The sequence below is a fragment of the Pseudomyrmex gracilis genome, unplaced genomic scaffold (assembly GCF_002006095.1).
Source record: "Pseudomyrmex gracilis isolate BER0280 unplaced genomic scaffold, ASM200609v1 scaffold_116, whole genome shotgun sequence".
NCBI classification, from domain to species: domain Eukaryota; kingdom Metazoa; phylum Arthropoda; class Insecta; order Hymenoptera; family Formicidae; genus Pseudomyrmex; species Pseudomyrmex gracilis.
Genome location: NW_018020700.1, coordinates 23,982 through 45,878, shown reverse-complemented (window position 1 = coordinate 45,878; position 21,897 = coordinate 23,982). Strand labels below are relative to the sequence as shown.

General features: G+C 33.5%; 3 protein-coding genes across 7 annotated transcripts in view; 2 read left to right on the top strand and 1 right to left on the bottom strand.

The window, feature by feature from the left end:
* The window catches only part of LOC109856371 (ubiquitin carboxyl-terminal hydrolase 30 homolog), a 9,070-nt gene extending 5,433 nt beyond the window's left edge, over nt 1–3,637 (top strand). For all 3 annotated transcript variants that reach the window (XM_020431546.1, XM_020431545.1, XM_020431544.1), the window contains 6 exons: nt 329–448; nt 553–708; nt 793–956; nt 1,241–1,651; nt 1,806–2,141; nt 2,332–3,637. In XM_020431546.1, coding sequence (XP_020287135.1) covers nt 346–448; nt 553–708; nt 793–956; nt 1,241–1,651; nt 1,806–2,141; nt 2,332–2,574 — 1,413 coding nt within the window. In that variant the 5' untranslated portion in view covers nt 329–345 and the 3' untranslated portion in view covers nt 2,575–3,637. The remainder of the gene's footprint in view (nt 1–328; nt 449–552; nt 709–792; nt 957–1,240; nt 1,652–1,805; nt 2,142–2,331) is intronic.
* A 524-nt stretch (nt 3,638–4,161) lies between these two features.
* LOC109856372 (retinol-binding protein pinta-like) lies at nt 4,162–7,453 on the top strand. The gene is made up of 5 exons (XM_020431548.1): nt 4,162–4,420; nt 5,764–5,923; nt 6,307–6,412; nt 6,504–6,876; nt 7,251–7,453. Exons 1-5 carry the CDS (start codon nt 4,252–4,254, stop codon nt 7,325–7,327), a joined length of 885 nt encoding a protein of 294 aa, XP_020287137.1. The 5' UTR covers nt 4,162–4,251; the 3' UTR covers nt 7,328–7,453.
* Nucleotides 7,454–7,557: 104 nt separating this feature from the next.
* LOC109856369 (ABC transporter G family member 23) overlaps nt 7,558–21,897 on the bottom strand; it is a 34,168-nt gene continuing 19,828 nt past the window's right edge. For 2 of the 3 annotated variants that reach the window (XM_020431541.1, XM_020431542.1), the window contains 13 exons: nt 16,482–16,727; nt 14,230–14,544; nt 13,816–13,923; nt 13,193–13,286; nt 12,888–13,055; nt 12,397–12,531; nt 11,925–12,076; nt 11,455–11,662; nt 11,187–11,364; nt 10,749–10,935; nt 10,259–10,524; nt 10,079–10,165; nt 7,558–9,968 (listed from right to left, as the gene is read on the bottom strand). In XM_020431541.1, the coding sequence (XP_020287130.1) occupies nt 9,754–9,968; nt 10,079–10,165; nt 10,259–10,524; nt 10,749–10,935; nt 11,187–11,364; nt 11,455–11,662; nt 11,925–12,076; nt 12,397–12,531; nt 12,888–13,055; nt 13,193–13,286; nt 13,816–13,923; nt 14,230–14,544; nt 16,482–16,727 (2,359 nt within the window). In that variant the 3' untranslated portion in view covers nt 7,558–9,753. Of the gene's footprint in view, nt 9,969–10,078; nt 10,166–10,258; nt 10,525–10,748; nt 10,936–11,186; nt 11,365–11,454; nt 11,663–11,924; nt 12,077–12,396; nt 12,532–12,887; nt 13,056–13,192; nt 13,287–13,815; nt 13,924–14,229; nt 14,545–16,481; nt 16,728–18,280; nt 18,383–18,609; nt 18,697–18,977; nt 19,109–21,897 lie in introns of those variants that run through there. The other variant, XM_020431543.1, reaches the window with a different exon arrangement.

Here is a 21,897-nt window from a genome sequence, read left to right as displayed (position 1 = left end):
TAGCCAGCACGGCAGCCAGCATTCAAGAAATCTAGCGGACAGAAAAGCATCATATGCCGCTGGCTTTACACACATCTCAGCACAAAATTATACAAATACACAAAAATACTTAAAAACCAGAAGAAAACTCTTAAAATGTAGCGAAATGCCGTGAAACTCAACAAAAACGAAACTGTTGGAAACTGTTATGGCTGATATCAGGTGATGCACTTCTAGACAAGGGGGAAGAGAGGCAGAGAAAGAAATCGATTGTGCTGCCGCCTGGCACGAGGACCACCGAAGTAAAGCTCCGTCGCCACTAAAAGTAGCTGAGTTTGTACCCCCTGAAATCAATCGATTTAGTACATGATGGATGTAGAGAAGATCGCGATGTTTGCCGGTGTTGGTTTTGCCATCGCTGTTGGCCTCTTTGTTTTGTGGGGCCCATCACCAAGGCCCAGAAAAAAAGGTAAGAGCATCTACATATAGATTTGTGTATTTACTATGCTTAATAAACATTGAATTTAATAAAATAAAAGTCGTTGGTGTTTACAATCTTTATCAACATTTTAGGCCGAGTTGTTGGAATCAACAATTTAGGATACACATGTTTTCTAAATTCTCTCTTGCAAGCCTTAGCTGCCTGTCCTATGTTTATTCTGTGGCTTCAAACACAGCAGAAGAAAGAAAACAAGAATTTTACTGAGACATTATTCAATGTTCTCAAAAGTATAGTTTTGCAATCTGATATTATCTTCTCTATTGTAACCTTATAGAATGATGTACTTTTTTATGATTTATGTACTTTGACAGAAATCAATGGTTTTGCGGATGACTTATATGGCAATGTAACACCAGTTGAAATTATATCTTCTATTGGCTCATTGTGGAATTTTGGACCTGGTCATCAAGATACACATGAATTGTTTCATGTGATTTTAAATGCATTAGAAAGTGAAATACAACCTGTTAATAGAGTATGTAATGCTAAATATCAACACAGCACAATAATAATAATAAATAGTAAAAATAACAACTTTCTTGCACAAATACACAGATAAAAATGCAAAATAGCTTATAATTTTAAATAAAAGACAGTTTATGCAAAGGTGAAGCAACAATTGCTGATTTTAACCTAACTTTATGTGTAATACATATTTCTATTTGCAGATGATTGTACTAATATTGTAAACCAGAAGAAAAGTGTCTACATAGGATTTAACATTTCTATAATTGATAGCTAAACATTTTTTCATTTTAGAAAGGTTGTCTATCTGATGCATTGCCACCAAGTCCAACTACTGAAGTAGATATGAAAAGTGTAGGTGACCAACTGAGTCTTAGAAGTGCTTCGTGCAATGATATCGCATCAGCGAAGAACGATTCAGAAACCTCAAAAGGCTTTGACAAAAATTGCAATAATCAAATAATGACCTCGACTTCGTCTATATCTAACATGTTCACAAGCTCACATAAACCTGGAATGATCCTCGCCAGATCTTCCGAATTATTGTCGCGAAATACCATAAGCAACAGCGATTGCAAAGACATTAGATCATGGAAGTCTCTATGTTCAATGCCATCTACCAACATTCCGTCGGTCTCGGTGGAGTCCCATCCTTTTTCGGGTTTAATAACCAGCCAACTTCAATGTAATAGTTGTTTTTGGAAGGTATTGCAAAACAATAATATAAATTTCGTAACTGATTTTTCTTTCAATTAAAAAGAAGAAATAATTGTTAAATATGAAAAAAATAATTTCTTTGCATATCTTATTTTTTTTTTTTTTAATTCTCTCTAGTTCTATACTTTTGATACTTTTACAGTCTTCGGTGCGTTATGACAAGCTTGAGACTTTATCATTACCTTTACCACCTCTCACTTCGTCTTTCGTGCAACACCACACGTTGCAATGGTTACTGTCGCGTTTCGTGGACAGCGAGATGGTGCACGATGTGCAATGTGATGGATGTTCGTCGCGTTGCGATGCCGTCAAAACCCTCACTCTCGGCAAACTGCCCAAATGTTTGTGCTTACACATCCCAAGGACCACGTGGAGCTCCTCAGGCCTGCTAATTAAGAGGGACGACCGGATCACATTTCCCGAAATTTTGGTGCTAGATCCTTACACTTATACAGAGACAAAAAAGAGAAACGCTCAGGTAATGAGAGTTCTTATTACATACAATGAATAATGATGAATTTTTCTTAATCTTATTTTTTATCTTATCTTTTTGTAATATCTGACAAGAAAGTGTTCTAAGAAGTAGCTTGTTTATTGTAATTTGACTTTAATTGTTAATTGGAGCAGTATCGTTAGTTTTATTTAATTTTGATTAATTTTTGTTACAGGGTGACGTGAAATATCTCGATAATAGTCTCTCAACGATACAGGGTAAAAATAAATACCGGTTGTGTGCGGTGATCGAACACCGTGGTCCGGTCGATGCCGGTCATTTCGTTTGCTTTCGACGCGGCAACAAAGCGGATCAGTGGTTGTACACGTCCGACGTAATTGTCGAAAGTGTATCTTTGATGCAGGTGCTGCTAGCCAGTCCATACTTGCTCTTCTACGAGCGCGTTTGTCCTAGCTAGGAACATATTTTTGAGGTGATAGGCAATCTATAAGAATTACAAAATTTACGCATCGCGATCGTGTTAACGATTTTAACGGGTCCACTATTTTTAGCCACACTTTCTTGCACTTTTACTGTATAAAGTGAACTAAGAGAAACGTAAAGTTATAAGAAATCACGTGCGTGAGTAAAAGTAAAAAGTGTGGCCGAAAACAACGGACATAAGATTTGCAAAATGCAGGAGACTGTCGAATTTTCCATAATCAGATTTAATATCGTCCGGTATATAACTACGGTAGCATACATCGTCATAGTTCGTGACTATAAAACGTATTCCTAACTCATACTTTCTTATAGCGGCGACTATGTATATCGAGTATGTATATGTGGAATTCAAAAACATTTTATTAGTGACGAATATGATGATGATAACTACAATAATAATAGTAATATCAATTGCCATTATTATTAAGTGTTGAAATCTAAACAAGTAGTAGTTTTAAGAAACACGGAAATCTCTTGCTTCTGACATGTAGTAGTAATAGATTTCTATTAAAAAGAGACTGTCAATTCTTGTAAATCGTTTCATCAACAATTTGTCGTCATTAAATTTTATTTTAATGAGGACTAGGAAAGGACTTGTGCCAATAAAAGCTTTTTTGTATTTATTGAGAACGGTAAGAATTCGAGGAGTATCTTGTATTTTTTTATTATTTATATTCTGTAGATATGCGTGAACTCTCGTATATATGCATATGTGCAATCACTTAAAACTGTTGCGAACTACGAATTCGTGTTTTTTTATATAATATAATATTGAAGAATTTATTTTCTTTGTAGTTCGCATACGGCAGAAACATTAATGCCTTTATACATAAAGATGTATTTTTTCAGTGTTAAAGTATTATCGAGGCATTATTGGTGCAACTTTATGTGTAAAGACATTAACGCTTCCTGTTTGAGAGCGCAAAACACGTGCTAATTACAGACTGAAATTATCTTAACATTATATACACGTATATGTAATTTAAAAATTCACTGAGAATGTATTAAAATGAAATAAACTTTAGATGCAAAACACATATTTCAGTTTCTCGAGGAAGACAAATTTTTTTCACCTTTCTAGTTTCCTCTACCATAACAAAATTACTAAACTTACCTTTACTATACCTTAAGTATACCACATCTTGTGCAGTTTTGACAATTCAACGATAACGACGCGCGCGTCTGTGGTGTCTAGTAATTTAGAAAATTATAAGTTAATACAATGTTTTTCACAATTATGCGTAAATTTTATTTGACACAACTTGTAATAGTTTTTTTTACATTGACCCACATAAAAATTACTAGGCATTAGAAACGTTTTACTTTCAGCGAATATTTGATAGACGGTTGTTGTTCTCATGAGTAATATAAGATAATGCATATCTTATCATTTTATTAAATAAAAATTGATAAAATATCTGTGCAAGTGTACACTTTTGTCTTTTTGTCTCTCTCTCTCTCTCTCTAGATTGCGCGTTCTAACTTCTAGAATATTTATCGCAAACATTGTTTCGATCTTGTTCAAAGTAGTATTTAGTAATGCATTAATCATTCGCATTGTGTTCTCGAGATGTTACGCGCCGTAGTTGCAAGTCGCAGACGCGACTGTCTCCTTGGCGGATGAAGTTGTTGCGCTCGTTAATGTGTCGTTATGATGGACTGTCGGTGCTACGATGACGACTGCGTTATACATAAATTGACGCTGGATCAGAAAATGTACGCGACGACGTTTTTAAATGAGACCAACAATGGAAAGAAAAATGCCATCATGGAGATTAAACGTTGGATCCAGGAGAGCAACGACTTGTGCGCACGAACTGGTAAGAATGTACTTTTATATTTCTGTTTTTTTTGTTTTACTTGTCCTTGTGTGTATATACTGCGTCTTATTTATTTAGCGTGAACGACCGAAAGAATAATTCTCACTACTGTAACACATAGAATATTTATGTGAATCTAACATTCAACGTAATCAAAATTAAATTTTTAAGCGCAAAATTACACTTGAGACAAACGACAAGAAATTCTTCTCAAGAGGAAATAATCAACAATAAAATTGTCAACTTTTTATATTTGATTTATCTCTTTGCAATGATAGAGATAAAGAAATAGTCACATATTAGAGACGAAGTGTTTTGATGCTACTCCAAAAACATACTGTATACAGGATATCTGAAAGAAATTTTGACAAAACTCCCCGAAGTGTGAAGACAGATCAATCTAAACTAAAAAGTCATGTGTCATCTAGCAAAATTTGTAATATTTATTAAATTATTAATTAATTAACGTGAGCCAACAAGCGCGTGGGAAGTGTTGTCTATATTCTGTAGGCGTATATGTGTGTGTGTGTGTGATTTTCAATTGTAAAGAAAAATATCTTATGCAATTTTTTAATAGAGAGATGGAGCAAACCAACGAGTAGCGTATGACAGCTTCTTGCGATCAGCTGATTGTCACAGCAATACAGCTAAAAATCATACACGCTTATAGAGTCACCGGATCATTGCTTTCTATGCGCTCATTTGGCTCACAGTAATTAATTAATAACTAAATATTGTGAATTTTGTAAAGTAGTAAATGACTTCTATTTAAATTGACTCAATTTATTTTCACACTTCAGCTGTATCAAAAGTTTTTACACGTCCTGTATATAATGATGAGACGAATTGCATTATAGAGAGTTTCACATGTTACGAAACAATCTAGCTCGACGTCTGAAAAATATACATATAGTCTCGTAAACAAGTTACCGCACAGTATAATTACATAATTAACAGTATAATTATATAAAATTATCTGGTAACATGCTACGAACATACATTTAACCTAACCTATATTATTGTTGTTAAATAAATATGATAGATAACAATTTGTTAGTGCTGTTTTTTACCTTGAGTTTTGATCTATTGAGATCGTATTATTTAAACAATTTGCACTTCGTTAACACAACCTGTTTAGCGTAATATGTCGATTTAAAATGCATGTACAAAATTGATAAGAGAACAAGTTTATAATAAACTCAAGAAAAATAGATATCCATCGATATCAATATAGTAGATAATTCATACAGACATAACATAAATCCTCACTTGTTTGATATATGTATATGAGTTACATTTGTTGTTAAATTTTTCGTATGTCGCGGAATTTGATTTGCACACAGATGATTTTTTTATCTTACGATTTTTGCGAGCCTGTAAATTCAACATTGAGAAAACCAAGACCAAGATGTGGAACTATTATAAGCAACGATCCATTTTGCCAGAGTGGTATACGAACAAGGATCCATTTCGATCGGAACTGCAGGAGTTATTTAATATAGGGTATATAATTAAAACTATATTGTAAGAAAATCGAAACTTGTTTAGTTTTTTATACAGATATAAATCGCATTATGTTTCGCTTTTTCTTAGTAACCGTTTTTTTGATGAAGCATATAATTGCGTTAATTGTTAATCTATTAAATCGATGATTTAATTGTTGAATAATTTTATATTTATCATCACTAAAAAAATCACACACATTACGTTGCTAATATATTACTTTTACAAAGCTATAGTCTATTCTCTTTACTTATATCTTTTTTATCTATGTTACTGTAATACAGAAAATATTTTTGTTCACAAATATATATATTTTGGTTTAATTTTAATAAATTATAATGTGTGTGTAAATATTTATATATTTTAAAATATTTTGTATTTAGAGTATTTTTGCCTTTGCGACAGTTGGACAATGAGGGAAGAATGGTCATCTTGTTGCGTGTCACTCGGCATAATCCGAGCATACATACCTTATCAAATGTGATTAAGGTAATATAATTTATAGCATAGCATTCGTATAAACAACAGGAATCTCCATCAGAAATAATTTCATTCTTTTCTTGGCAAAAACTTCCTTCAGGTCGGTTTGATGACTCTGGATGTGTTGACGAGAGATCACGTCGCAGGATCCGTTTGTGGTGTAGTAGCATTTATAGATCTGGATGGTGTGAAAATGGGTCACGTCTCCCAATTACGACCCGATATTGTGCATAATGTGGTTCACGCGTGGCAAGGTTGCTATCCTCTGAGAATCCAGGCGCTGAATTTTATCAACGCTCCAGAATATGTCGATGTAATTCTACGACTCTTCAAGCGCTTAATGAATGAGAAACTGAAGCAAAGAATACACGTCTACACGAGCAAAATGAAGGACAGCTGTTTAAAAAATGTACCAGCTGACCGTTTGCCGGCTGAATACGGCGGCACTAACGGCACAATTGACGAATTAAAAGGTGAACAAATATAAACGACTATGAATTAACGGAGAGTTTAAATAAGGTTTCTAACATTTCTGAGGTTCGCAACGCAGATGTCGGTGCTAACTAATAAATATTTGTATATAATTCTTATTTATTATATGACACTTATTTATTGGCTATATATAACGAAATTAGAAATTTAAATAAATACTTTTGAATTTTTATATACTGTATGTGACATTTCATTAATTAAGGAATTTTTTTCATGAAAGGTTGGGTAACATAACACAACGTACGTTGAACTTACACAAGAAAGATAAACTTCTTAAACATATCAATATCCTTTGTAGAATGAATTCGAATAATTATGTACAGACATCAATACTGACGTATCTTTATATTTGCAGCGTATTGGAAGAAAATAGTTGAGGATAATCGTGACTGGATTATCGACGATGAAAAGTACAAAGTAATCAAAAAGTAATATAAATCATGTTATATAAATTATGTAAAAAGAGAAAGGGAGGATGATAAAAAGTTAGTAAAGGGTATAGAAGTAAGGTTACAATGGTACATATATTGCGATAAATAAAATACGGGGAGAAGGAAATTGGAACTTCTTTTTTTTGTAAAAAAAAGATTTATATACATTTTTACAGTAGTTTTTCGTTATAAACAAAAAATTCCTCTCAATATGTAATTAGATAAATATATTTAGTACTTAAAATATTAATATAAAATATTAATCTTTAATATAAGAGAGACCGTGAAGATTTACATATATTATAAGCCACGTGAAATTTATGTCTATTATAAACCTCTTGAGATCAGAACTTTTACTTATAACGAAGAATTACTGTAAATTATAAGTTGTGTATTCATCTTTTGTATAAGTAAAATAAGATATATAGGTTTTATATGATTTAAACACGTGTTGTACTTTCTTTCATATTTTCTTTCTGCACCACGTTTTTGTTTTTTTCTCTTTACAAGATAGCACTTTACAAATGATCACATGATCTCTTTATACATAAAGTAATTGGTTAAATTCTTTATATATTTGTAATATATGTGTGCGTAAAAATTTCCCTTTTCACTTTTTTTAAGTATAGGTTTTCTTATATAATCGTGTGTTTATACACATGTACATTGTCGATGCTTATGATATTGCACGCAAACACACACAAAACAAGTTCATCGTAAAATTATTAAAACTTAAAAGACAAACTTTCGTTATATCATGTTAAGGTGTACTCACTCTTATTTTGTAATTCCTCGTTCAAACTTTAATTTATCACACACATGAAAATGTGTATATGTAACACGTACAGTAGATAAAACAACGCATTCGGACGCACCGATTGTCCACGCCTGTCGTCATTTCCTGTTTTCGACATGATTTTTTAGATATTTGATTGTTCGAGAAACCATAGATCGCGCGCGCGCGCGCCACGAATTTTTCTAACAATCGAACGGATGTAACTTGAGTCATGGGCAAGTAAAATTACGCTATGATTAAATCATCTCTATTTATCTAATAATTTGTTAAACAATATCCCGTCATGGTCCGAGACAGTCCGTTTTATCAAGGCTATCCTGTCACTATTCGCCGAAAATTCAGACGAAATGACTTGTCTGTGTTTACACACAGACGATCGCAATTTTAAATAAAAATTGCACTCGTCCGTAATTGCGTGTTAATTCTAAAAAACTACTAATTTTAAAAAAATGCTACTGAGCTTATTTCTGTACACCACAAATTGCATTATTGGTTTTCGATGTATATCTGCATTTACAAGTATAATACATGACGAAACACATACCAGTATTTTCATTCATCAAACAGTTAAAGACACACGTCAAATTAATAACTTTATACAAAACTAATTATTAAACTCTTTAAGAAATAGTCATGTTGTTTCCAAATATGATTAATAAAAATTGATTGGTATTGAATGCGAGCACATTAGAAGCGCTCGCTCGATTTTCTCATATCGCGATTCTCGACTTGTAGCGCGATGAATTCTGACGGTATATTCTTTCATACGCATCTGCGTTAGAGCTTTTAATAGGTAAAAATAAAAAAACCCTATAAACTTATACTACACACTTACGCGAGGCAAACAAGACCATCGCACATATTCATTCGCACATACGATCATACAACACTTATTTGAGCACACAACAGCACGCTTGCGCACACGCGGCACATAAGCACTTTTTATAAGCACAATAAGCGCACGCAGGAGCATCACATGAGTTCGGAAGTTCTTCCGCTGTGAAAAGTGCTGCGAGATCGTATCGGTGTGACATTTGAAACCGACACCGAAAAAAAAAAAAAGAAAAGTATCTGCGATAGCTGGATAAAAAAACTTAAAAAAATAATTCTTCTTCTTGGAATATGTTAAGGAACTTTTCTGAATGATATAAAGAAAATTCTTCTTTGAAGTAAAACTCCGAGAAATTCGAAAATACATACTTGGCTCTTGAGATTCAAAACTATTTACTTATAACAAACACATTATGTATATATTATACATAGATATACACATATATAATGTTATTAGTTCCTTACCTACATCATCTCCAGCTGTAATTTTCAAGCAAAAAAGTTTTTGAAAAATGGCTTTGCTCGCAGAAAACAAAAGCTCCATCATTTGCTGATGTCCTTATTGACGATTTTTATCGTGCGTGATTCCGCATCGCGACGTTTTATTAACAATCATACATACATTCATCGCAATTTTCGACTTTGCGAGATACTTTCCTCTTTTAAGAACACTTCCCTGTTAATTCAATATACACTGATTCAATTTTCGTTCACACTTCACGGAACGTTCGCAAGACACTGTATACCAAATATAGTAACTGCAGTGTAGAACTGTGGAAAAAATTGCGCGAGTCTCGTCTTTATCCACGCTTGAACCTCAACACCAGCAGACTTATCGTGAGAAACACAACAATCCAAATAATGGTGGCGATGAAACCGTTGTAGACGTTCGGCTTTGTGATACTCCAGCCGCGTGTCAGCATCGAGCGCAGGGAAGTCGTTGCCATCGTCAACGGCAGACCTTGCGATATATACCGCAGAAACGTTGGCATACCCTCTACCGGCCATATTACACCTGTCAACAATGGAAATTTTTTAATTGAAATTCAAGTTTTGGCCAAATAGATGCAAAAAACATTTGTTATTTTTTCTTATATATATATATATATATATTTATATGTATACCGCTAAGAAGAAGTGTGGGATAGAAGCTGCCTAAAGCTAGCTGGATGGCATTTCTTTCGAGTTCGCAAATCGCCGAAATCACGAATCCTGCGAAAACGAAAAGCACAATTCAAGCGATTATTATATTTTCTCTTCTGTGGTGATCTCTCTAGCGAAATGGTGATCGTAAAAGAATCTCACCGAAACACATGCCGCAGAGTCCTTGAAGTATCGTCAGTATGATAACCCAGCCGATATCGCCTTTGCACTCGACACCAAACACCAGTATCATGAAAATTAACACCAAAGCCGTTTGGCCGCACATCACGACGAATTGCGTGATCACGTGGGAAAACAGAATCTCGCCAGGCGACACACCCGCTACCCAACTTCGGTCCAGCAGACCTTCCGTTCTCTCGATAATTAGCGCGGATGACGTCAGCGCGACCGCCAAGAAAAAGACAATACTGAGAAAAAGTGAGGACATAATTAAAAAAGTAAAAAAAAACATGTATAATATATAGATAAAATTATAATATCGTCAGACAAACTTCAATTTAAACACGTGATAAGTGCGATTTTAAATAGTTTTCATACGTGAAAAAAAAAAATGAAAATAGAAAAAAATATATGAAATTAAGTGTTAAATATTAAAATAAGTATTAATTAAATATTAATGTGATTAACTTACGTCAATATTACACCTGGTGCCACAAAGTCCGTGAAACTGGGATCGCTGCTGCCGTAAATGGGATCTTTGAACTGAATCGGCACATCGGCTAGCTTCGAATTGTAATCACAAGACGATAAAAGATTCTTGGCAAAATCTCTATACGAATATTGAAGATCTCTTGACAACATCAGGCCTACTTGTTGATCTATAGTCACCATAAACAACATGTTTTTAATAGAAATTTTAAAACACACATGAAAAAAACACATGACAAAATTATAAATTTAAATTAAAAAATTTAAACTCTTTGTTAAATTGTCAAAAATTTTAGTACGAGATATAAATTTCAGATGAATATGATGTTTATCACTACAAAATTTATGTTTTTGTTAGTTTAAAATTATTATTTTTTTTCTTCTCTAATTTCACTAGAGTTTATTTAATATAAAAACGTACTGGACATATCCAGCCAAACTCTGATCTCACTCTGATCAAGAGTTTCGTCATCGGTATCTCTTCCCAAGGCCAACCTCGCCACAAGAGCATCCGTGAAGTTTTCCGTAAAATACAAAGTACCCCAAGCTTCTCCTCTACGTACAGCATCCATCGCTGATTCGGGTTCCGGATAAAATACCTAAAAAAATTATTTAAAAAATATCATAAAAAATAGAATGATAAAGTACAGAGTGAAAGTAATAATTGAAAAACACAAAATAATACTTACTTTTATTATTGTTTCGTTATTCAAAAATTTGAGATATCGACAGCTGAGATAGGAGTAACTACACTCGTCCGTAACTGGGCACGTCAAATTCGGATAAGACATCTCATGATTTACTATAGCTAATTTTAGTCCCGTAGGATCTCTTCCGATTGCAAGGCAGAAAAGAATCACTTGCATCACCGGCAAGGCGAAGATAAACAACATTACGCTGCAAACACGAATAAAATTTTTTATATAAATGTTTTACACATGTGCAGAAATTGTGCACATGTAATATTTTTAGCAATAAAAATATATAAAAAATAAACACTTTTATAAATATATAAGTAAATAAATAAATATTTTACAAAAGTAATATAATATAATATATGAGAAAAAACAAGAGATGTTGCGTAATTAGAAGAAAACTTGTTTTATATAAAATATGAAACGAGTTAATGGTTGCGCAAATAATCTATCAGTTAATATACCCGACGTTTCTCCACATGCGCAAAAAGTTTTTCTGCAAAAGCGCTTTGATCTTGCCCCAACTGGTAACCTTGTAGCAATCTGTGAAGTCGCCACAATCATCGCAATCTAGGACGGAGCTGGCCTTTGCACCCGGTAGCGACTTGCCATTTATCTGTTTCATAAAATCATCATTTGCATAAATCTCAAACGTCTCATTATATCTTTATATATTAATAAACTGTTACGTAATTTTAAGTTTTTTTATATAACTTTAATTATTTTTAATTTAGTGTAATTTTGTATATATATATGTGTGTATGTATCTAAATTGGATGACGTCAAAGCACGATATATGTATAAGTAGTGTCATTGTCGTGTGAACACATGTGCTGGAAACAAAGAGACAAAAGTAAAGAAGCGCGTATAATTACATCCTCGAATTTGGTACAAATTCACCACGTATAATAATGCGGTGAAATAATAATCGCTTACATCATAATGGTTAGCTATTCCGTTGGTGGAATCGTGGATCAAAATCTCCTTGCTTTGATGGAAGTTAAGGCCAACAACTCCAGATTCTTCCGTCACATATACAGGCTCGTCTTTTTTGCCCCAGTTTAAAGAAGCCTGTGTGCAGAGAAAAGAAGCGTGGCCGATGGCAAAATAAAACGTGTATAGTAATTTTTAAATCGAAAAATAAAATTAACTGCGAAGTGCAGCGTAAATTTTTGCGTATGTCACGCGTGTTGGTTGCGTAACAATTACTTAAGTGCAATGAGGAAAAGATGTTTGATAAGAGAATATAAATTTTAATTTAAAAAGTGCGTGAAAACATATATTACATATAATATATAATGCAACAATTTTATACAATAAAGAATATAGCAAGACAAAAAATTTCTAATTATTCTTAGTGAAAACATATTACATACACACAAACAAAATATATGTCAGGAAAACAGTGAATTTGTTAATTTTCTCACCAAGCTGATATTGTTCGAAATGTTTAGCTCTGACGGAGCTTGTGCATATTGGCCCTGCTTTCTCGATAGCTTAAGAAACACTTCTTCGAGGGAGGCACAGTTGTAAATTTGCAAAAGCGTCCTAGGTGCCTCCTCGGCCAACAATCGGCCACTCCTCATCAAACCAATCTGTTAGAGGAAAATTATTTCACTTTCTTGTTTTAATAAATGACATAAACAACGTTGAGTATATTTAAGATTATAATTACGTTCTACTGACGTTTATAAAAATTCAATCAATAAAAATGACATTTTTGCAATATTACCGTATGTGCTTGGCGAGCTTCCTCAATATAGTGCGTCGTTATGATGACCGTTTTGTTACCGTCTTTGGTAATTTGGACCAAGTGGTTCCATATGCTAAAATAAAAATAAACAACATTTTGTGTTTATAAAAACAAAAAAATAATAGAACATTAAAACAAAATGTACAAGTAGAAGGTAATTTATACATTTTATTCCTTTTACTTGCACACATAATAAGTGCAATAACAATCAAATAAAATAGAAAGAGCGCATGTTTATTTTTCGTATTTTATCCTTTAGCATTAAGCAATACTTTCACTAAAAGTCAAACTTAAAGCGTGACATGATTTGCATTGGTCACGAGTCACTGACACGCACGATTTAACGCTTGAAGTTTTCAGCGAAAGTGCGAACGAGAAGCTTCTCGTCAGCCTCGAAGACGTCTATTTCTTCCTCAATTTTTCAACTTTTCTTCAAAATTTGAAAAACTAAAATATTGCAAAATAAGTTTTTACTAAAGTAGTGTAGCGCGAATTTTACCATCGTGTGTGTGCAAAAGTCTGTCCTATTTTTCAACTATTAATAAGTTTCACGTTGTATTAGAGAAAACGATTCTAAAATGTGTGAAAAAATTAATAAATACCTTTGTCTTAACAACGGATCTACACCTACGGTCGGTTCGTCCAAAATCAGCAACTCCGGATCGTGCATGAGAGCCACCGCAAATGACACTCGCCTTTGTTGACCGCCACTATATATAATACAAAAAAAATACACTCAATTTAAATATTCTATTTTTCATTAACACAAGACTGCTACGTAAGTTGCTACATCAGAAAAATGTCTCAACTGTGAAATGAACACATCTAATTTTAGCAAATAATTAATTACTTTAATTCTATAGCTAGAAGTATATCAAATTGTGTATGTTTTTTATGCGTAATTGTCATCACTTATGTCCAGTATTTCATGTTATTATGTACAAACCAATGTATGTGTGGCTATGTATAAATGATCAAGAGTCATTTTTGTTATAGCGAGTACGAAAAAAACATACCTCAGATTTTTCACTAAACGATTTTGCGAAGGCAAATCGAGAAACTGCAGCAAAAAACGTAGTCTTTCGACGATCTCGGTCGTGTCCATTCCGAATATCCAACCGAAGTACAACATCGTTTCGCGAATGGTGAATTCTCCATAAAGAGCAATTTCTTGCGGCATGTAGCCAACCCTTTTTCCGGGAACGCCGGAACCTTTTGTTCCGGGTTTACCTCCCAGCACCCAAATTTCACCTGAATTCAATCTCCTGCGACCAACGATGCAAGATAACAACGTGGTTTTACCGCAGCCACTAGCGCCCAGCAATCCGTATCTATATAGAATTTGCAATAATCTTAGTTTTTTTATATATCAACACATATTTTTTACGAAAAAACTAATATTTGAAGTTATTGATAATATTTTTTATTAAATATTCTTTTGTTAAATTTTAGTCGACTTATTACATTAAATATATGTACATATATATGTATAAATCTACACATGTATATAAACACATACATAAGCAATATCATTTAATATGAGTGTACAATATTTTGTTTTTGAGACGACGATTAATGAATACGAGTAGAGACATCAACAGTTACGGGATGAGTCAAACATTATTTACGCTTGTAATTTTCGTCTGATGGTCAAAACCGTGTAAACAGTTTATACAAAAGGCTTTAGGATCTTGAAGAATCCAAACAAATATAAAAAGTCTCGGAGATTATTCATAACTATGATACCAGAGTCTCTGCCGATAGAATTGTTTGCATGACTGATAAGCGTTCAGAACAAGATTCTTTTGTTAAACAGAACAATACAAGTGTCACCGTACGATAGCTCGTCAAGATCTCGCTGAAGGTAACGCAAAAACAAGTAATTGAATTACAACAAATTGAAAGCTAAACACAAAATGTGAAGTACGTATATATATTACAATTTGAAAAATAAATATAAAATTAAAAGTATATATATAAAATTTAATTTAAAGTATAATGTGTATTAATTTACATTTAAGATATATACATGTATATTATATATATATACATTATTATTTTGAATTGAATGTAATTCACACACACAAAAATTTATATATCTCTCTTGGATATTTAGTTTACATCTCATATGCAAAGAACTTTTTTACTCTTTTCTTTTTTCAGTTTTTGCATCACACTCTTCTTTGGTTAAAAAAAAAGAGAGGGAGAGAGAGAGAGAGAGTTCATGAAAGCATGTAGCTCTGTAACTCTCGCCGCAAAACTCTTTAGACTTCAACGCACTTCCCACAATGTGCACTAACCTATTATTTCATCTTTGCGGTGGTTAACACGAAATACATAACATAATCGCACGTCTCGATCGTATGATGATTACGAAACCCGCTGTAATGATTATAACGGAAATTCTAGTTTTAAGTACAGTCTAGTTTTAATTTCCTGATAGTCACGGAACACATTGTATTGAATTGCATTATGAAATATCGTTATTCGCGATATCCTCTTATCAAAAACCGCGATCTTGCAATTCGATGTAACGCGGATGAAATCGCGTTAGTTAATGAGTGTGCAACGTTATAATGATTAATCGGCGTTACGTTGAACGATACTTTAATGAGCTACAGAAAACAAGTTTTTGTATCGCTTTCTAAAGACGAAAGATTCTTTTAGCGGCAACACATAAATTTATACACACATATAAAGAAACAGTAAGAGAGTCTGAACATCGTTATTCTTGACACGCAAAAAATAGTTTTATGACGTGAAACATAAATAAAAAAGAAAACAAAAACAAAGGATTTGACTTCTAGCCAAGGTATTTTTGTAAAAAGGGTTTTTATAAAAATTTTGTTTAAATTAAATTGTCTTTGTCAAAGAGATAAAGAGATTGGTTCTATGTATAGACGCACATTAAGCATCCGATATGGATTTTCAAAATGAGTTTGATTTGAATTATAATGTAGTTATAATGTACATTAATTTAACAAACATTTGAACAAGATTCTTTAATATTAAATTGGCAAAGAAATAAGACTACTATTAAGAATCAACGCTACATGTATATGCGAAATATATTTTTCTAAACGTATAAATTAATACACATAAAAATCAATACACAGTAATTCGAATTGAATTTAATTCGAAAACTTTATGTTGACGCATGTGTTAATTTTAGAAATATTTTGCATGTACGATCTCTGCAATTTATATATTCGTACGAAAAAAGAGAAAGTCTATCTTTTAGTCAATTACCTAACTGGCGTGTACTCACATCGAACCTTTAGCTACCGTCATGTTGAGATTCTGTATGACATGATTTGGATTTTTGCTGCTGCCGTAGATCTTGAAGGCATGTCTGACGCTGACCGCCTGCTGGCGATTCCAGGCGGGGTTGTTCAGACCTGGAGTTGCCAAAACAGTGCTCGAAGTCACTGTCGTCAAGTCCACGTTGCTGTCCGCGTTGTTGCTCTGCATAGTCGTCGCGTCCGTGAGACCTTCGGCGTTCGCACCACTGTTGCTGCAATAAAAAAACGAGCATGTCAGTAACGAGACATTATGGCCGTCCAGGATGTCACAAGTCGCATGCGATGCATATCTTGTGCAATTTTGTACGACGATACGATCGTACGGTGATTGACAAGAATCTTTTTGTGTAACCACTTGAAAGATGCTTGTGTAAAACGCAAAGTGTAGACAATATTATAATGCAAAAATCAGCCAGTGATACATCAAAAAGTTGAATTGCAAGGATTGAATTATGCATTGCGGTAAAACTATATATTAAGTTCTGTTATTTTGTTTGATTTATTTCAATTTCTCTAAAAATTTTTTTGTCTTCTTTTAAAAACTTTTATTACAAAATAAAATCTAAAACATATGTGTATATCGCGACGCAATGTGCTCATTGCGTGCTCATTAGCGCCACTAATGAGAAGCCGAAAGCGCGATTGCGCTCGTGTGAAACCACCGTGCATTATACACACGGTGATAAACGATTCTCCAAATCTCAATGCGGATTGCGCGGTTGTGTTGCGCGTGTAGAAAAAGTCAAGTTGCGTGTTACGCAACAGGCGTGCGCGTGGCTTTCTTTTCGCTGACGCGCAAGTCATTGGGTAACACATCGATGGTTTGTGCTCATGTGTTTCACTCAAGTGTAATACGAGTGTAATACACACATACGCTTGTATGAACGTGCGCATGTAGTCGCGGATGTGGCATATGAGTACATGCCCTTTCGGAAAAAAGGGATGCAACCGCAAGTTCATTTTATAATTTCTTTCTCCAACTAGAAAGAGTTTATCTTTTTCAAATATCTAAATTAGATTCCGTATTTTAATTCTATCACAGTTGGAATTCTTTTATTCAATCTTATAAAATTGCTGTAAATTTTAGTCAAATAAGCAAACGTAACAGTTTTGTACCACGTCGAGTTACAGGATCTGAGTTTTCAACAGCGTTTGCACAAATATATTTATTTAACGAGTTATGAACCACGTCTTACTCGCGTAAATGAGAATGATTTTGCAATATTTTACTATGCATAATTATTTCTAGTCGCAGCTGTGTTGGACGTAAGTGTTATCTCAAATTACATAAAAACTGTATCAAGAATCACACACAGGAAATGCAAGTGCAGCTGCCATTACATGAGAAAAACTCTCGCCTACGGAGAGATTGCGAGATACAAGATTACATCACAATAAAAGATTAACATTTTTTTATATTAAAAAAACTCAGAATATACACACATGCATATAAGAAGAATGTAAATCTCACAAAATATACATATAATACGCGTGTAAAACCACAAAAAAATGTATTCTAAATTACGCGATTCACAATTGCGTCAATTAGCACGCTTGCTTGAGTACGTGAAAAACAAATGCAATAATAGCAATGAAGTGTGACTATGTAACCAATGTTGTAACAAAAAAGTTCTATTGACACATTTATCGATACGTACTACTTGCAACAGTCAAAATAAAAATTTTTAAGATTAATAAGCAATAATAATTATTAAAATATTGCTCTGTTTTAAGATACACTTGTACAATTGTGAATATAAAACACCTTTGTTGATTAGCCTGTTCCTGTGATATAAATTCAGTGACCACCACAGAATCTGCTGGCACATTCCCAACTCGAGTTGCATGTAATTTACTTTTTCTCAATCTGATAAAATATTTATAATCACATATTGATGTCAGACAGAAAAATACGTATCGCGAAATTAGTGATATGAATTATTTTCTTTATTATCTGAGTCATTAATTTTATTAGAATCGATACGTGTCACAATTTGTATGTAGATTTATTTAACAAGTAATGTAGATGTAAAATTTAATTCTAATCACACACACTAAAAGCGCGTTGCAAATAAACAATCTTCTGTTTTTTACCGATTAGTCTGTGCGAGCTCGATGGCGGGCAACTGTAATGTGGACAATTTGTCCACGCGCCGTTTGCGTCGCGCAATTGTCTCATGTCTGCGGAAGAAAAAGCATATCTGTCGCTGTTATAATCATCTTAATGCGATTAACCTTCGTGTTCTTTCTCGGCTTTTGAATGAACAAACTTGATAAATGACTGTGAATAAATGATTACCGATTAATGTGATTTATCACATTATGAGTATAGCATATTATGTAGAATCGACAAAAAACGAAGGATGTTTTTAATTGCGTAATCTCCTGTTTTTCGAACAAATCTCAGCCGATAGCGGAATACGAAGGTTGCAATAACAAAACTGCGACAAAGTTATCGTTACCGGCTGTCGTATATTTGTGATATAAATTTCGGTCTGGCTTTGGTCGTGGGTGGGCACGATTTAATATTACGTTTGCGTCCCATGGTTGCGAGAAGAAAAACGTATTTTAGATGTATCGACGAAGTGTAGTTCTAGAATTAAAACACATTGTAAATTAGTCTTATCAGTTGCTAAATTTGGTCACATCTCGACTTTCTTTAGCTTCTGTTATACATGTATACATATTATGTATAGGATGTTTAAAAATTTTGACACAAAGCCAAAGTATGAAAATAAACTAAGTCAATCTGAACAAAAAAGCCATTTGCTATTTTGCGAAATTCGCAATATTTATTGCGTTATTGATTAATTAGTGTGAGTCAATGAGCGCGTGACAAGATGGTCCGGATTCTGTATGCGTATATGATCTTTTCAGTTGTAAAGAAACGTAGCTTATCTTACGCAATCTTCTAGCAACGAGAGGCGGAGCAAACAAGTAAGCGGCGTGACACAACTTTTTGCGACCAGTTGACTTGCGATCAGTTGATTTTTCACGGTACAACTGAAAATCACACACGTCCACAGAGTTTGAACTGTCGCTTTCCACGCGCTCGCTGGTTCACATTAATTAATTAATAACTCAATGAATATTGCGAATTTTGCAAAATAACAAGGATTTTTCTATTTAGAACAGATAAATTAACTCAATCTATCTTTATTTCTTCGGCTGTATTAAAAGGTGTCAGACACTCTGCATATAATATAATGCAGTAATTGACTTTCCAAGTGGTAAATCAATTATTTGCAGTTAAAGTTACATTTACTCTGATTTTGACTTTGAGCTTTTAACTTCTAGTCTGTTTCAGGTTTTAAGTCTTGGCTAAACCCGTGTGACTCGCCATGCCGATATGACAGCGAAGGTTGATATAACGAGAATCGCGCAGTGCGAACATCAAGACAATTATTGCGTACATTCTTATGCGTAGCTGTAGTATCATGCTCATGTCGGAGTTCACAGCTGTTGTCTTTTAATAATGTATAAGGTTAGAATGACGTGGTCACGGCCACGTGAAAATTATTTATTCAATAGTTCGCTAGTGAACAATCATAAAAAACATCATGATTCTTAAGAGATAAATTCTATGTATTCTTCCGGAAGTTTTATAGTCACAAAACCTCATCAGTATAAAACCCACATTTTCTAATACTGCATTTTTAATTGATTATTTAAATGTTTAGTGGAAATGGTTACAACATTTATACTGCGAGTGCATCAGTTCACACACTCATTTATATTATAAAATGATATATTTAAAAAAAATATATTTATATTTCTCAGAAATATTTCGTTTACTTTTGAGATGTGAGAAATGATTTGTAGTTCTAAAAAGCTAAACTCATCTAAAAAAAATTTCAATATATTTACACAAATAAACCTTCGCAGAAATTAGATTTATTCTATCAAGAATCAATAATACAATTTTAGTCGACACACACAATTAAACTAGTTTTGCATATAAATAAACGTGAGTCGAAAAAAGTTCATCCTCGGCGCGCGCATATTTTTTGCATTCGTCACAGTAATTTCCCTCTAAAAGAGGATGAGGGAGTTGATATTCATCAGTTTGCGCATCTTAAGCAAAGACACGCGTTACAAGATAATTTGCGATAACCGCGAACTAATTAATCGTGAATCTCACGTTTCTCGTCTATGCGGTCGATTCCATCATGACACGGCAACACGTGTCATTTTGATTTATAGTTATGTTAAATCGGTGTGTGTCGCAATTACAATTGTACGCCGCATATGACGTATGAATGAGTAAACTTTGCAAACCGATATACTAAAAGACTGACTTGTAGGTAGCGAATATTGATTGCTCGTAAATATGGCATTAAAGATGCGAGCTTAAGTCCAGCTCTCATCTATTAGGGTTATACCCTCTGGAGGTCATGTGTCACACACTCCTATCACAGACATAATATATTTACTATTTAGTACTTTCAAATAATACCGTTTTCTCATTCAAACGTATAAAAAAATCATACTTACAAATTATAAATTAACGAGATAATAATATGACAAAAAAATTATTGATTATATTAAAATACTGTAAACTCTATCATTTTTTGTTTGCTTTATTATAATACATTCGTCATTGTCAATTTCAGTAGTTAAACTCAGCCACTTGTCAGGCAAGCTCGTTGTCTTACCGATCGCGCGACTCGATTTTGTTTTTAATAACTATAACGTACCAATTGCTACTATGAATGAAACGGTCTGTGTGCAATGACGCTTAGTATTCGAAAATCGAAATGTAGAAGCACAAGTTGCATAATGCGACATTCCGAGCGAAGACGAGGTCGCGTGTGGAAAGACTAAGCCGTTGTTTTCTGGGCCATGGTCGAAACTCGAGCGCAAATCATCTTCGCGCTTTTCGTAATGCATATTTTATTCTTTTATTTTTTCAGTGAACGGAACAAAAAATTGCGAATTTTTTTAAAAGCGTTTCGCTTGAAATTGTTCTTTTTAATGCTTCTCTCTCTCTCTCTCTCTCTCTCTCTCTCTCTCTTTCTCGCTCTCTTTCTCTCTTCTGTGTGCAGAAACAAGAAAAGTACTAGCTAGATAAAGTAATTAAGTAAAAAATATGATATGATAATTTGATCGAATAATTTTACAACACCGAATGATTATCTTTTTATAGAACGTTATTTTGCAACAAATGTAATAAGAACATTAGAATTGGCAGTTGGAGCAAGGCACAAAAGCTGTGATGTGTATGTATTATAATTTGTTTTTTAACAAAACATGAGTTGTAATATGTATAAACGTTTCGACCTTCGGTTTAGGTCTTCCTCAATATAATTAGATAGAATTCCCAATATACTTAGATAGTAATTGTGGTCATAATGTGGATGTGGTGTATCACACAAGATAGGA